The sequence below is a fragment of the Notothenia rossii genome (genome assembly GCF_949606895.1).
Source record: "Notothenia rossii genome assembly, chromosome: 7".
Classification (NCBI taxonomy): domain Eukaryota; kingdom Metazoa; phylum Chordata; class Actinopteri; order Perciformes; family Nototheniidae; genus Notothenia; species Notothenia rossii.
The window spans coordinates 81,033,731-81,049,635 of NC_136905.1; the positions used below are offsets into that span (position 1 = coordinate 81,033,731).

Sequence of the window (15,905 nt, forward strand, 5' to 3'; positions counted from 1 at the left end):
GAAACTGTGCCGTGATTTATTTTTATTTCTGCGTCTCACAGTGAACAGATCTGGTTAGTGTCGACTGGAGTCTGTTTGATATTTGTCTTACGGCCCCAGACCAAATATTCACATAGTAGAATCATAAAGAAAGGACTTGTGTGTTTTGGCAGGTACATTGTAAAGGAAGCAGTTCATCTGAGTGTTTTCCAACGCTGCTGCTGCCAAGAGTTCAAATGTGTGTGTGTTGAAGTGTTGTGCACTGATGCCCTCTAGTGGTGTGCAATAAATACAATTAAATAATAATGAACACATATATATATATTTTTTTTTACAGTTGACAAGCTCCAGTTTGAACCCCCGCTCCGGAAAGAAACCGAGGCTCATTCCGAAATGGTGACAGTCATATTTCTAATAAACACTTCTATGTACTTTGGGTTGAAGGCAATTCATTTAAAGTGTAGATTTATGATTTATAAAAAGGCAGTTTAACAATAAATACATCTATTTGTGTGTCTTTCCACAGGATGTGAGTAAAGAGAACGACTTCTCTTCCCCCTGGAGTCCCTTTGAAGACGGAGGAATAACAAGCAGGTAATCACGGAAACTGTTGCCTCTGTCTCTCTACCTGTCTCCTTCATTAGAGCGATGCACCTCTAGAGACTCTTCCACAGAAAGGAAACACAGTGCATCGTTAAGGATGTGTTGCTCTCGTACTTCTTTGGATTGGGTTTGTGCTTCTTATACTAGGATCAGTTCAATGCAGAGCCAATATTTCCTTTTGTGTGCTTTGCCGTGTGCATGTTTTGATGACAAGTAATTAGTCAAGAAAACTCTCCTGGTGAATTTCTTCAAAAATAAATTCACCAGGAGAGTTTTCTTGACTAATATAATTCATTCTGTTGGTTGGAGCTTAGACTTTCCCACTTTCAATTTTAAGGACCTCCCTAGTGTGCATTATACGATAAAAGACGACAGAAAACAGGGAGAGATTACTCTGAGCAGCATTCATGGAAAATCTCAAATATTATACTATGACATATTTGATTTTATTAAAAGAAATTATGAATAATACACTTTATTTGTAGAGAGCTTTTCAAGGTACTCGAACCCACTTTACATATAGATTTAGAAAATCCATAAATGATCAAAAGTAGTGGTGGTGGTGGTGGTAGTGGTGGTGGTGGTAGTGGTGGTGGTGGTGGTGGTGGTAGTAGTGGTGGTAGTGGTAGTGGTGGTGGTGGTGGTGGTGGTGGTAGTGGTAGTAGTGGTAGTTCTAGTGGTGGTGGTGGTGGTAGTAGTGGTGGTGGTAGTGGTAGTTATAGTAGTGGTAATAGTAGTGGTGGTGGTAGTAGTGGTAGTGGTGGTGGTAGTGGTGGTGGTAGTGGTAGTGGTAGTGGTAGTAGTGGTGGTGGTGGTAGTAGTGGTGGTGGTGGTGGTGGTGGTGGTAGTGGTAGTAGTAGTAGTGGTAGTAGTAGTGGTGGTAGTGGTAGTGGTAGTTCTAGTGGTGGTAGTGGTACAGTAGTAGTAGTAAAAGCAACTTTAAAAAGTAATTTAATATAGTTGCTTTGAGGCTATGAAAAGTCGCTAAATATCGCGAGCAAGTTTCCAAGTTGACAAAAGTTTATTGCACGTTCATATCAATGTGACTTATAATATGTTAAATATACTATTTCTGAGAATTATCTGCATCCCTCATTAAAGATTTATAGAAAATGAAATAATCAAGAGAACAGCCTAATGTATTTTAGTTGATATCTTTAATTTGATATCCCTTATAGACTCTTCAGTGTAAATGAATTTCCCCTGGATGCTCCTCACTCTCTCCCTTTAACCTGCTGATTCTCCAGATATAACCTGAGTCTGTGTGCATGACCCCCCCCCATCCCCTGCAGTCTGAAGTGTTGCCTCCTCAACTGTCTGTATGCACGACCCCCCCCCCCCCCCCACCTCCTGCAGTCTAATGTGTTGCCTCCTCACCTGTCTGTCTGCTTTCACTGTCTCTCTCTTTCTCTCCTCTCTCGACTGTCTCTCCCCCCCTCGAAGGAGTCTTCTCAAAAGCGTTGAGGACGAGTTGTTCCAACGGTAACACTAACACTGTAGAGATGTAGAGCCCCCCCCTCACCTCATCCACTCGCTTCCTCCCCCCCATCCTTTCACAGAATTGTAGTGCTCACCATGTCCACAAATCACCCCCCCCCCCCCCCCCCATTCACTGTGATCATAGCTGCAGAAACAAGCTGCTGCTGACTTTAGACCCAGACAGACAGGCATTGAGGTTTGAAGCTTCTAGTGCCTATTGTCATTATGGATGTAAACACCAACAAATATATTCTTTTTAAATAGAATAAACTTCCATGGTTTGAATAAATTGTGTATCGGCTAAAATATGCTTACATGAGTGACACCGGGTTTTTTTTCTACATAGAAACGTTGATTAACATGTTTTTAAATGAAGATTAGTATGTTTTTTTATGATGAATAACAATAGAATCATTAAAAAAAATCCCGAAACAAAATCTCAATTTAAATAAATTGATTCATCTAGTTGTATTACTCTTTTTTATGAAACATAAGTTTAATTAAAGGAATAAAATTTAACATTAAAATGTTTTATTTAAAATAAAGAAATAATTATTCAAAACATATATATATTTTTTTTAAACATGGATTCAAGCAGAATATTTATTTATTCTTAAATTCAAGTAAAGTTTTATGAAAATATATCGTCGGCGTATAAAAATACCGGTTTTAAACTCTATAGATATGCTAATATAAAAAATAGTTGCACAGAATTTAATGTTGATTTAGAGTTTGAATGTCATATATCTAATGTCCTCTAAATACTTTCTGCAGAATCCAAATAACAGAGTATTTGATGGAGGGTAAAGATGATCTGCAGACGTTGTTTTTTATTCTAACCTCACAGTAAACACAGTCTCTGATGACAGATCTCAGCGATGTTTACAGAACATGTCTTGTAGTTTCCATCCCATGATGCTCAAAGGAAGACACCTTGACCTCATCCTTCTCCTTAGAGTCATACTGTTCATCTCTAAGGAGGATTTAAAATAAACACCTCCACCATTAACCCCCCCCCCTCCCCCCGTGCTCTATGACTCATATCTTCCACTGATCACTGTCTGATCTGCAGGGGACACATCGCACACCTCCAAGATGCCTTTGAAGAGGTGGAGCTGTGAGTGACGTCACGACGCATTACAGCATGGATGCAGAAATACTCATCATTGTAGTTAACATGATTATAAAGACATACCTTTATGTTTCAGGTCGACTCTGAAGCCCGGGGTTCCTCCTCCTCTGCCCCCAAAGGTGAGAGGAGAAATTATAATAACTTTTTTTATGTAAGGATTGTTGAAATGCAATTCCTGATGCACTCGGTTTGTGCTCGCTCACATATTTTGTAAAGTTGTCACCAACTTTTCAGACATGACACGACGGCCACAAAGACTGATAAAAGCAAAGAGCCTGAATTAAGAAGTAGCATAAAACAAGACTTGGGGAATTTGAAAGGATGCGGGGTCCAATGGTTTCATTTATAAGGGGGACAGCGGCTGAGATGCATTGCTCAAATAAACTTTAAGTTTATTTCTTTCTTTTTATTATATATACTATTTTGTATATTCTTTCCCACTATGACTATGTATAGGCGCTTTCACACCGGAGTACTTTTCACAGTATAGTTCCGATAGTTCTTGAAATGTTGCGTTCACATACAGTCTATGGGTCACACCCAAAAAATCCGGAACTAGAACTTAGTTCATGAAAACCTTTTCACCTCCTTTTCAGTCCCTGCTAGAGAGCAAGTACTTTCGTAGGAGAAAAAGGTTCCCATTTCTGATTGGCTGGGCGGATTGCAAACCACGCCCCGTAAAACTCTGAAAAGTTTTGTGAAGCCGCCATTGTATTTGCTTGCATTATTAGCATTAGCATTAGCCCAGCGCACAAACGCAGAGTGACTAACTTATGGCAACACAAAAGAAAACATGGGAGCGGTGGAGATGAGGAGGTGTCGGCGTTCCCAGCAGCTTCTACTGAAGCCAGTCCCCCACTCCGGGGACTTCCGGCCAGGGCCTTCGGGTGGCAGTATACGCCGTGAAGTGGTTTGCGGCCTGCCAATAAACCCGAATAAGAAGAAGTGACGTCAGCGGCTTCATTTGTCTTCCCCAGGAACTTATTGCGGTGTGAATGCGATCTGCTCTTTAGTTCATCAGAACAAAAGAGTTCTGATGAACTAAGTACTGGGAACTAAGTACGGCAAAGTACTTGGTGTGAAAGCGCCTTATGTCATTAAGTATGGTATTCCTGTCATGCTATGTTTTTTTTTTAATGATTTCTTGTTGGCTGTTCTGTTTGTCTTCTATGTTGAAAAAGAGAAGCATGATTTCCAACGCAAAGAAGTCTGTACTATTGCTTACACTTGTGTGCTTCTTTTAAGTAGCATAAAACAGGTTATCAGTTACTCATGTGTACCGTGGTGTTCTGCCGGTAAAATCACCAGTTTTCTTTCACTGAATATTGAGTTTTTACGCCCTTGATGTTTCGGAGAATGCTGCAACAAACAAAGCATTGAGCATGAACATCTTGGTGCATGCTCATAGATGCAGCCTATCCAGAGAGGACAAAAGTACACACATCCTTTACTCAAGTAGAAGTACAGATACTCGTGTTTAAAAATACTCTGGTGAAAGTAGAAGTACTGACTAAACTTCTTTACTCAAGTAAAACTAAAGAAGTATGGGCTTTGAAATGTACTTCAGTAAAAAGTACCCATAACTAGCAGCTGTTTTAAAGAGTACCTGACCTCCCTTTATATTAATAGAACAATAATGTCATTGTTAGCTAATGAATGTTTCCATGCTGAACAACGGCAACATGACAACGTTTTCATTGGTCCCTCTTCTTTAGAGAAGACCAGGAAATGATGGATACACGGATCGTGTTCAAATCAATAGGCACGCAATTTCTCTAAATAATAATGACCACGCCACCAAACACACATTCAAACTAAAGGAACCAGCCTGTTTGGAAAATGTGAGAAGTAGAAAGTACAGGTATTTGAGTTAAAAATGTAAGAAGTAGAAAGTACAGGTATTTGTGTTCAAAATGTAAGAAGTAGAAAGTCGTCAGAAAAATAAGTCGTGGAGTAAAGTACTGATACCAGAAACATTTACTAAAGTATTTGTAATCCACTGCTTCCCACCTCCGAGCTTATCCAAGGAGGCCAGCACCAGTGTCTTACTCCTGAATAAGAAGAAACCTGCGTGTATCTGTAACTAGAACTCTGATTGACCACCAACCTGTTTCCCCCTCTCAGCCGCGGTTGAACAGCTCGTCTGAGGAGCTGGGTCTGAACGACGAGCGCTCCCTGACGGTGCGGAGGTTCCCGAACTCTGAGAACGGACCGACTCCGGTGGCCCGTATCCAGAGCACACCGGAGCACCTGGGCAACAAGCTGGAGCACTCCTCTCCTGACTTCCTGTCCGTCAGCGTCAGCAGCCCCGGCCTCCTGTCCCACGCCTCCGACCCCGGTGAGTCTCAGCCTCTAAACACATCTGCTATAACATTATATAAGTGTCACGTGTATATATATTTTTTATTTTATATTCTTTAACTTTTTTAATGTTATTTTATTTATATTTCTGAAATATTTTGGACTGTTTATTTCTTGTCTTAATTTCTCTTAATTACATTGCCTTGTTTTTAGATCTATCCATCTATCCATCCATTCATCCATCCATCCATCTATCTATCCATCTATCTATCTATCCATCCATCTATCCATCCATCTATCCATCCATCTATCCATCTATCCATCTATCCATCTATCCATCTATCCATCCATCTATCCATCCATCTATCCATCTATCCATCTATCCATGTATCCATCTATCCATCTATCCATCCATCTATCCATCTATTCATCTATCCATCTATCCATCTATCCATCTATCCATCCATCTATCTATCTATTCATCTATCCATCCATCTATCTATCTATCCATCCATCTATCCATCCATCTATCCATCCATCTATCCATCTATCCATCTATCCATCTATCCATCTATCCATCCATCTATCTATCTATTCATCTATCCATCTATCCATCTATCCATCTATCCATCCATCTATCCATCTATCCATCTATCTATCCATCTATCTATCTATTCATCTATCCATCTATCCATCTATCCATCTATCCATCTATCCATCCATCTATCCATCTATCCATCTATCCATCTATCCATCTATCCATCTATCCATCTATCCATCCATCTATCCATCTATCCATCTATCCATCCATTCATCCATCCATCTATCCATCTATCCATCTATCCATCCATCTATCTATCTATTCATCTATCTATTAGGGCTGTACCCGAATATTCGTTCGTTGGAATACTTTTCGGGTTTCAATTTCTTTATTCGGATATTAGTTTTTTCCCCGTTTTTTCCCCAAATTGAATTCGTTGAAATCTCCAATATCAACTTAAGAGCTTGTGCCTCTTCGGGGGGTGCTAACACTTAACCATAAACGTTATCGTTTATTTTCTCCGTCTTTATAGGTAGATATTACTTTTCTCCGTTAATCCCAGTCACGTTGTTTCCATAGCAACAACAACCTCCTGTCAACAGCGCTAACTCTCCTTCAAAATAAAAGCATGTCCATAAATAGGAAGCCAAGCCAAATTACGACTGCAACGAAATTAACAAACACAATGTGATATGCTTTTCAATTTCAAAGAACACAAATCGGGTTACATTAACAAATAACTATAAAACAACAATACTGTAGAATAACAAAATGAATGCGTAAATACACGTGTTGAAGCGGTTCGCTGCTGATTACTACGCCGCTGATTACTAAATGAAAATGTGTTTTGCTTTTTACAAGCTCTCAGTAAACGTGTATGTAAAGGTAAGAGAGCTGCATGTAAACATGTCTCATCTTATAAATCAGATGTAATTATTTTACACCTTTCATATTTACATGTGTTTTATTCTGCAGATAACGATTCGGATGACAGTGTGAATGGAGAAGCTAACATGCAGCCGCTCAACAGGCAGCGCCACAAGGAGAAAAAGGAATTCCCTGTGAGTTATTATACAATAAATATATATTGTGTTTTTAATGCATTTTAAACATTATAAGCCTCATGTAAGAAATCGTTTACATTCACAGCAGACTGCATTCAATCCAGATCAAATACACTAAGAAAAGTGACAGGAGATGTCAGAAGCCACATGCTTATACAACCAGCCGCCCCTTAATTTAAGGAGAAAAACAAACAATATCAAAGCACATAAAATAAGCAGAAACACCAGCCAAACAGAAGACAACATCACAAGAAAAAGAACACGAGGAAAACTATATAAATACACATCAGGAAATAATTAGACGTCATGAATTAAATGTGGTGAAATCGTCTGAGGGAAACGAGCCACCCACCGCTGGTTTGAGCATGAAATCATGTGTGGTTAAAGAGTTACTTTTTATATCTGGAGTCGGTGTCTCTAACTATCGGACTGTCATCACACTGAAACCTCAAATATGTTGTATATTATTATAAGTCTTAGATACGTGTTCCCTCCTCACATCCAGACACTCACACAGCTGAAGAAGGGAATATGGCTGCACAGTCAAACTAGAACACACACCAAGGAAATCATTGTTTGTTTTGTTGTTGTTGATCTAATTTAAGCTACTTCATTAAAGATAATTGCTGTCTGTGTGTTCTAAATTCTCTTTGTTTTCCTCCTCGTTAGAAACCAGCCATCAATGGTCTTCCTCCCACTCCTAAAGTCCTGGTGAGGGAATCTTTTTTCACTTCTGTGTGTTAACTTGTGTACTTATTTCATTGTTATTGTAATGGCTACTTGCCGCTTAATTTAATATCTTAATGTTGCACACTAATAAGTTGAAATTAAAATCATTTGACTTTCTTTGTTCTATAATATGCAAACACTCGGCCCGGTCTGATAAGTGATGTCTTTGCTTTTACATTCGTTCACATTCTCTCACATTTAGAAACAGGTGATGAAACTCGTTTGTCCATTTTAGCTAGCAGGTGGCGCTCGTTTCACATGACTCATTTAACTGGTGAAATGTACCCTTTCACATACTTCACTCATCCCTTTCACTACTTCAATTCATAATTTTAGCTAACCTGAAACATACAAACACATCACAGCAACATGGCTGCATACATTTGGCTCAATCTATTAAGTGATTCCTTTCCCTTCCTGCGTTTCACCTGAAGGACCCCTGAGCTGCCCTCTGTGCCTGTGTGAGCTTTACTCCTTGTCATTATAACTCAATATTAAAGGTCCCCTATCATACTGTTTTTCATCAATATATCACAGGTCTCAGATATATACAGAACATGTCTCTGAAGTGTTTGGCTCCAAACACCAAACAGATCATTGCAGCATTACCCATAATCCCCTCTGTTTCAGCCCTGTTTCCAAAGTGCTGATTCTCTGTCTGTTACTTTAGATGAAAATAAGGAGCCCCTCCCCACGCCCCTCTGAGAGACATTTGGTTAGAAAGAACTCAATGGTGCTCTAGGAGGAGATTAAGGTGATAAGGGGGGGGGGTTACCTTGGTTACTGATTGGCTAATGGTTACACGAGACAAAACATAGTTATGACATCATAAAGTGGCCAAAATCTGATCAGCTCATTTTCAGACAGGTTTTTATAGAAATGGATCAAAAAAAAAGAGAATCTTTGTTCCTGAAACTTTCAGAGTCTCTTTCCACAGAGGGGACACATGTTGATGTAGAAGAGACATGAAGAAGAAGGGACACATGTTGATGTAGAAGAGACATGAAGAAGAAGGGACACATGTTGATGTAGAAGAGACATGGAGAAGAGGGGACACATGCTGATGTAGAAGAGACATGAAGAAGAAGGGACACATGCTGATGTAGAAGAGACATGGAGAAGAGGGGACACATGCTGATGTAGAAGACACATGTTGAAGTAGAAGAGACATGAAGAAGAGGGGACACATGTTGATGTAGAAGAGACATGAAGAAGAAGGGACACATGCTGATGTAGAAGAGACATGGAGAAGAGGGGACACATGCTGATGTAGAAGACACATGTTGAAGTAGAAGAGACATGAAGAAGAGGGGACACATGTTGATGTAGAAGAGACATGAAGAAGATAATTTTGCATACATTTACAGGTTGATTTAATACAGAAAGATTAAAACATGTGTTTTTGAAATGTTACACAGTGTCATGTCCGTCACCAGGCAGGATGTTACCGTGGGTCCAGCATTAGTATCTGCACGGTCTCTTTGCTGTAACCCTTTGCTGGATGAATGAAGGGTTTCTGATCCTCTGTCTTCACCCTGTTATTAAATGTGATGTCATTGATGTCCGTGCTCCGCAGAGCTTTCAGCTGCAACTCATTAAACTCTGGCTGACATTTCCCCGCCTCACTGATCCAACGCTGAGCCCCGTTTCCCTTTTTTCTATTTCAGATGGGAGCGTGTTTCTCTAAAGTGTTTGACGGCTGTCCTCTGAAGATCAACTGTGCCACGTCATGGATTCATCCGGACACCAAAGGTACAGATTCAACAACAACAGCAGTGGCACACAAACATGTTTTATTAAAAGCCAGTAAATAACTCTTAAGATTGTTCTATTTTTAGATCAGTACCTCATCTTTGGGACGGAGGATGGCATCTACACGCTGAATCTTAACGAGCTGCATGAAGCCACAATGGAGCAGGTAACAGCTGCTAAAATCAATCAAAATGAATTATTAAAACCAGGATTAGAAAGTAGAAAAACTTACTTTCTTTTTCCGAGATAATTTTGCTAAGACTTGCTAATGATTACAGCTAATGTAGGAGAGTATAAGCTCACTTTTTAATCTGTTCCTTTATACTTTTAAGCTAATTTATTTTTGTTTAATTCCCTCTGCAGCTGTTCCCGAGGAAATGCACATGGCTGTACGTCATCAACAACAACCTGATGTCTCTATCTGGTGAGTGATGGATCCTCACAGCCTCCTGCTTCACTGTCATAACCTGCTGCTGCTGCTCTGTTCTGTTGTCTGGATGAACAGTCTCTCCATACCTGTAGCTTCTGTTGTCTGGAAGAACAGTCTCTCCATACCTTTAGCTTCTGTTGTCCGGATGAACAGTCTCTCCATACCTGCAGCTTCTGTTGTCTGGATGAACAGTCTCTCCATACCTGTAGCTTCTGTTGTCTGGATGAACAGTCTCTCCATACCTTTAGCTTCTGTTGTCTGGAGGAACAGTCTCTCCATACCTGTAGCTTCTGTTGTCTGGAGGAACAGTCTCTCCATACCTGTAGCTTCTGTTGTCTGGAAGAACAGTCTCTCCATACCTGTAGCTTCTGTTGTCTGGATGAACAGTCTCTCCATCCCTGTAGCTTCTGTTGTCTGGAAGAATAGTCTCTCCATACCTTTAGCTTCTGTTGTCTGGAAGAACAGTCTCTCCATACCTTTAGCTTCTGTTGTCTGAAAGAACAGTCTCTCCATACCTGTAGCTTCTGTTGTCTGGATGAACAGTCTCTCCATCCCTGTAGCTTCTGTTGTCTGGATGAACAGTCTCTCCATACCTTTAGCTTCTGTTGTCTGGATGAACAGTCTCTCCATACCTGCAGCTTCTGTTGTCTGGATGAACAGTCTCTCCATACCTGTAGCTTCTGTTGTCTGGAAGAACAGTCTCTCCATACCTTTAGCTTTTGTTGTCTGGATGAACAGTCTCTCCATACCTTTAGCTTCTGTTGTCTGGATGAACAGTCTCTCCATACCTGTAGCTTCTGTTGTCTGAAAGAACAGTCTCTCCATCCCTGTAGCTTCTGTTGTCTGGATGAACAGTCTCTCCATACCTGTAGCTTTTGTTGTCTGGATGAACAGTCTCTCCATACCTTTAGCTTTTGTTGTCTGGAAGAACAGTCTCTCCATACCTGTAGCTTCTGTTGTCTGGAAGAACAGTCTCTCCATACCTGTAGCTTCTGCTGTCTGGAAGAACAGTCTCTCCATACCTTTAGCTTCTGTTGTCTGGATGAACAGTCTCTCCATACCTTTAGCTTTTGTTGTCTGGATGAACAGTCTCTCCATACCTTTAGCTTCTGTTGTCTGGATGAACAGTCTCTCCATACCTTTAGCTTCTGTTGTCTGAAAGAACAGTCTCTCCATCCCTGTAGCTTCTGTTGTCTGGATGAACAGTCTCTCCATACCTGCAGCTTCTGTTGTCTGAAAGAACAGTCTCTCCATCCCTGTAGCTTCTGTTGTCTGGATGAACAGTCTCTCCATACCTGCAGCTTCTGTTGTCTGAAAGAACAGTCTCTCCATACCTGTAGCTTCTGTTGTCTGGAATAAAATGTTAGGAAGTCCCTGCAGCACAGAGAGTCACGAGGGACACCAGTGGCTTCACAGTCTGTTCCACTCACATATACTGCTCTCTGTAGGTCACATAGGGGCTGCACACTTTTAGTGAGTTATACATTAACTGTTCAAAAATACAAACTCTTGCTTCTGTTTGACTCTCTTTTACTGTCTTCATACAGTATAAATAAAACATAACAGGCCATAGCGTATGCATCAAGTAAAGAACATTATTATCGAAGGTAAAAAGCAAACAAATAAAATAATAATTGTACTAAAATTCACATAAATAATAATCATAAGATGCAATAAATGATATTTTGTAATTAATTATACATTTTAAGTCATTGAATGTCTTAAAAGAATCCAATGGCCTTTTGTTATTTTGACAGATTGAAAACACTGAGGGAGATCTACCGTGATGTAAAGTCACAAAAACTAATGTTATAAGTTGTATTGTTAGTATTTGCCTGTTAGTGTGTGTTTTTATTGGCCTCTGCCGTCACTGCAGGAAATAAATCTTTAATATGCTCCTTGTAGGTCGACATGAAAACTGACCCTCAGCCTACATCATATATTTCCTTTTTATTTGTTCAGGGGCAAGAAAATAATCTGATATTAGCTGCCCCTTTCTCAAAATAAATAAATAGATGGTCTGTCCTTCATATTTTCTAATTCACAGCCAATCATAACAGTATCGTAGGAAAATAAGAAACACAAAAACGTACAAAGAAATACGGAACTTGACAGTTAACGGAAAGAAACAAAACAAAAAAACAACACCAAAAAATCACATGTTCAAGGAAAAGTGCAACATCTGAGACCTACTGGAGGAGAAGGGGGGAAGCGGTGCATAATAATAATAATAATAATAATAATGGGACCTATTTATAACGTTGTTCTGTATACTAATTATTAAAAATAGAAAATAACGAATTGCAATGAAATGCTATTAAGTAGGATCTATTTTGATGGACATGTTGTGACCCTGTCCATCTTAACTTAACCTCTGATCTGTTGTCAGTAAACTCAGATCCTCTCATTTAAAAGCAAACTGTCCGTCTGTCCTCGGTCTTCCAGCTGAGGACGGTGTTGCAGAGACTACTCTCAGTTTAACCTCCAGCAGTTAACCTCTGTTCTCTCTTCCTCTTCCTCCTCCTGCTCCTCCTCCTCTTCCTCGCCTGGCTTCATTTGATCTTCTACTAACGGCTTCATCAGAAGGTAATCATCTTCAAATCATCGTCACACTGCTGGTTTACCCTGTTCACATCTAACATTTCTAAAAGCTGCTTCATGGGATCCAGGAAGACCGAAAAGTTGAAAAATCTAAATCAACATTTTAATTTAGCTGATCTTTTTTTTCTACGTATATTAATTGTGTTTAAATGAAGTGTCACTGCACAGGGTCAGATAAAGATGAGGCTACAGTCATTTCATTAGTATTTAACTTTTAGTAGTTATATTCCACTGTTGGCTGTAGGATTGTCTCAGACTCGTGTGGTCCAAACATTTCCAATAACTCCAGAGTATTATAGTCGAAACGTCAACATTTACTGAAGATAAGATGGATGTAATCATCTCCAAAATTCACAAAATATATCTTATACAACCAAATACTTCTACTTGTTGCCAACATGACAAGGATTTTAGCCTTTGCAGACCATTTACATGCACACAAACCTATAGAACTTATAGAGCCGAAGTCCCTCCCTTTCCTCCATGGGACCTTATTTCGAGAAAAGTATGTATTGAAGTCAATGGAGAGAGAAAGATTATCTTTCCATCCCGTTTGAATTGTGCCACGAATTACACATATGATGTTTGTCAATTTAAAAGATCATTTTGAAAGTCCAAAAAATTAAATGTGTCGTAAAACTGTGAAGTTACAGTTTTTTTGTGTGAAACCGCCCAATGAACTACATCTCCCATCTCGCACCACACACCAAGACGGCCGTCACGTTGGCACATTTCACTTCTTTCTTTCAGAATGAGGCGGAAAGTATTAAGCGAGGTGAAAATCACTCCATGTCTGGGCGTGTTGAGAGCTGTACATACACACAAGGGGAGTTAGTCGGTTCCGTAAGAGCCAGCATGCGGGACCGGGATTCTGGGATTTGTAGTCTTTCTAGTTGCGTATTTTTCATAGTCTTATATTTCAACAGTTTTACGACAAACTGTGATTTTTTTTTTTACATGGAAATCATTTTTTAAGATTGACAAACATCATATGTGTAATTCGTGGCACAATTCAAACGGGATCGAAAGATAATCTTTCTCTCTCCATTGACTTCAATACATACTTTTTCCGAAATAAGGTCCCATGAGCTAAAGGGAGGGACTTAGCCTCTCTATACAGGGAGGGAACACCCCAGAAAGCAGAATAGAGCCGCATTAAGAAGAGTATATACACCTGGCTTTGACTATTTTCTACACCCCTTCCTGTTTGTACTCATAAGTCTCTTTTGTGCTGCAGGGAAAACCTTCCAGCTGTATTCTCATAACCTCATCGGGCTGTTTGAGCAGCTGAAGAAGCCCGGCCTCGCCGCTCAGTTCCAGACGCACCGCTTCCCCGACAAAATCCTGCCCAGGTGAGACCAAGCCCTGAGCTTCACAGACTTATATCTGAACCTGTCTAACCACCACTTCTGGGACTGTAATCAAGTTGCCACTCTCACGCCGTGCAGAGCTTTTGTTCTCTACCATCCTTTCAAACTACTCTGGCAGACCTCCCTGTTTTCTGACGTCATGACATTTTAGGAAACTTTCGCCTCAAAGCCTCTCTTGTTTCTCTCCTCAGGAGGTTCGCCCTGACGACCAAGATCCCCGACACAAAGAGCTGCCATAAGTGCTGCATCGGTGAGTGCCCCCCCAACACACACACACACACACACTCACTCACTCACTCACTCACTCACTCACTCACTCACTCACTCACTCACTCACTCACTCACTCACTCACTCACTCACTCACTCACTCACTCACTCACTCACTCACTCACTCACTCACTCACTCACTCACTTGTCATTTTAAAACCCTTTAATGCAAGTGGTGTAATGATCATTTGAGGGGATATGATTGCAAGCATACACTTTCAAAGAGTAATAATAAGGAATGCTTCCTCTTCAATATTTTGTCCAAGTTTCTGCATTGAATTTTTGTTTTTTGTTGTATAAAATGTTTTGTAAAGTGATTTTGCGAGTGCGGTCGTCTTACAACCTTTTTTATCGTTAAATAAATAAAACATAATTAAAATAAAGCACCACAACTAAAACAATTACAGAAACTGGACGCTCAGGCTCTTGAAATTGTCAATTTAGTGAGAAATAAAAAGTATATTGGGAAGTGTATGCACTCGTGACTCTTCATACTTTGCATTAATGTGACTACGTTTTATATAAATGTAATCCTTCGTTACTTTAAGCAGGGCTCGAAATTATAAATTGCCCGCTGGCCCGGAAGCACTATTAATGGCGCATTTCCACTACAGGGCCTCGGTCGGTATGGCTAGACCTCGTTAGGCCTCGTTAGGACTGGCTCACTTTATGCTGCGTTTCCATTACAGTTTAGCAGCTGGGGCAGTAACTATAGTAACGCAGTGTAGGCGTAGCCGTGACGTCATATTCAATGAGAAAACAACATCAGCCGTTAGCTGGTAGCCCTCAGAGCTCACAGCTCCTCATATCTGTTCAGAAACTAGACAGAAGTTAAACAAGTACAAACCACAGACTGTCTGTGTCATGGAGAATACAGTCGCTGGTTTATTTATGTCTGTAGGCCGTTGTTGTGAGTGTGGACGGTCGGAGCATATACTGCGTTAGCTTAGCCGAGCTCCATTCAGATAACACACATTTTAAAAGGTTTTTCGTCTGCCGTCTGTCTGCAGACTTGTCAAAGCATCAATTCATGGTTTTTACTAACCGGTATCAGTATGTTGTTACTTCGGCTTCATTTTGAAACGTGTATTAAAATTAAATCACGGTCAAATATGTTCATCTTGTTGTAGTTGTTGCCCCCTTGCCAGCGATTCTCTCTCTAGTTTAGCATACTCAGCCCGACTCAGCCTGGATGTTGGCCCGGAAAGAACCACGATTTTATGACGCCAGAAAAACTGTGAAAAAGAACCCGCTAGCTGGACCTACGCTAAGTGGAAACGCAACTAAAAACGGGCCGGGCACGCTTAAAGCGAGCTCCGCGCTGTAGTGGAAATGCGCCATTAGATCCCGGGCCAGCATAAAGTACTTTCCACTTGCCCGCTCGGGCCACTAAAAATATTGCTTTTTTTTTTTTTAAATGGTCCTTTGGTATTGGTATTTTGACTAGCAATTTAGTTAAATAGTTTTGTTTATTAACGCTACAACATTTCGTGAGGCGGTTGTCGTTGTTGGGTGAAAAGCAAACAGACTTTCTCGCCACCTAACCATTCGCCAAAATGTTTTTAATAGCAGCGGTAACCGGCCAAGCGTCTGGCAAAAAACAATCTTCAAATAAAAGAATTCTCACCGGAGGAGTTAAAGGAGAGTGACGTTTCA

At 40.3% G+C, this 15,905-nt stretch overlaps 2 protein-coding genes across 2 annotated transcripts in view; both read left to right on the plus strand.

The window, feature by feature from the left end:
• map4k5 (mitogen-activated protein kinase kinase kinase kinase 5) overlaps positions 1 to 7,843 on the plus strand; it is a gene marked incomplete at its 3' end in the record, with an annotated part of 48,714 nt that extends 40,871 nt beyond the window's left edge. The window contains exons 16-24 of the mRNA XM_079692862.1: positions 317 to 375; positions 506 to 573; positions 2,026 to 2,064; positions 3,134 to 3,178; positions 3,270 to 3,312; positions 5,318 to 5,531; positions 6,897 to 6,920; positions 7,011 to 7,096; positions 7,769 to 7,843. Of these exons, the coding sequence (XP_079548988.1) occupies positions 317 to 375; positions 506 to 573; positions 2,026 to 2,064; positions 3,134 to 3,178; positions 3,270 to 3,312; positions 5,318 to 5,531; positions 6,897 to 6,920; positions 7,011 to 7,096; positions 7,769 to 7,843 (653 nt within the window). The remainder of the gene's footprint in view (positions 1 to 316; positions 376 to 505; positions 574 to 2,025; positions 2,065 to 3,133; positions 3,179 to 3,269; positions 3,313 to 5,317; positions 5,532 to 6,896; positions 6,921 to 7,010; positions 7,097 to 7,768) is intronic.
• A 303-nt stretch (positions 7,844 to 8,146) lies between these two features.
• sos2 (son of sevenless homolog 2) overlaps positions 8,147 to 15,905 on the plus strand; it is an 82,343-nt gene continuing 74,584 nt past the window's right edge. Inside the window, 1 exon segment of the mRNA XM_079694177.1 lies at positions 8,147 to 8,150. The gene's annotated coding sequence lies outside the window, so the exon portion shown is untranslated.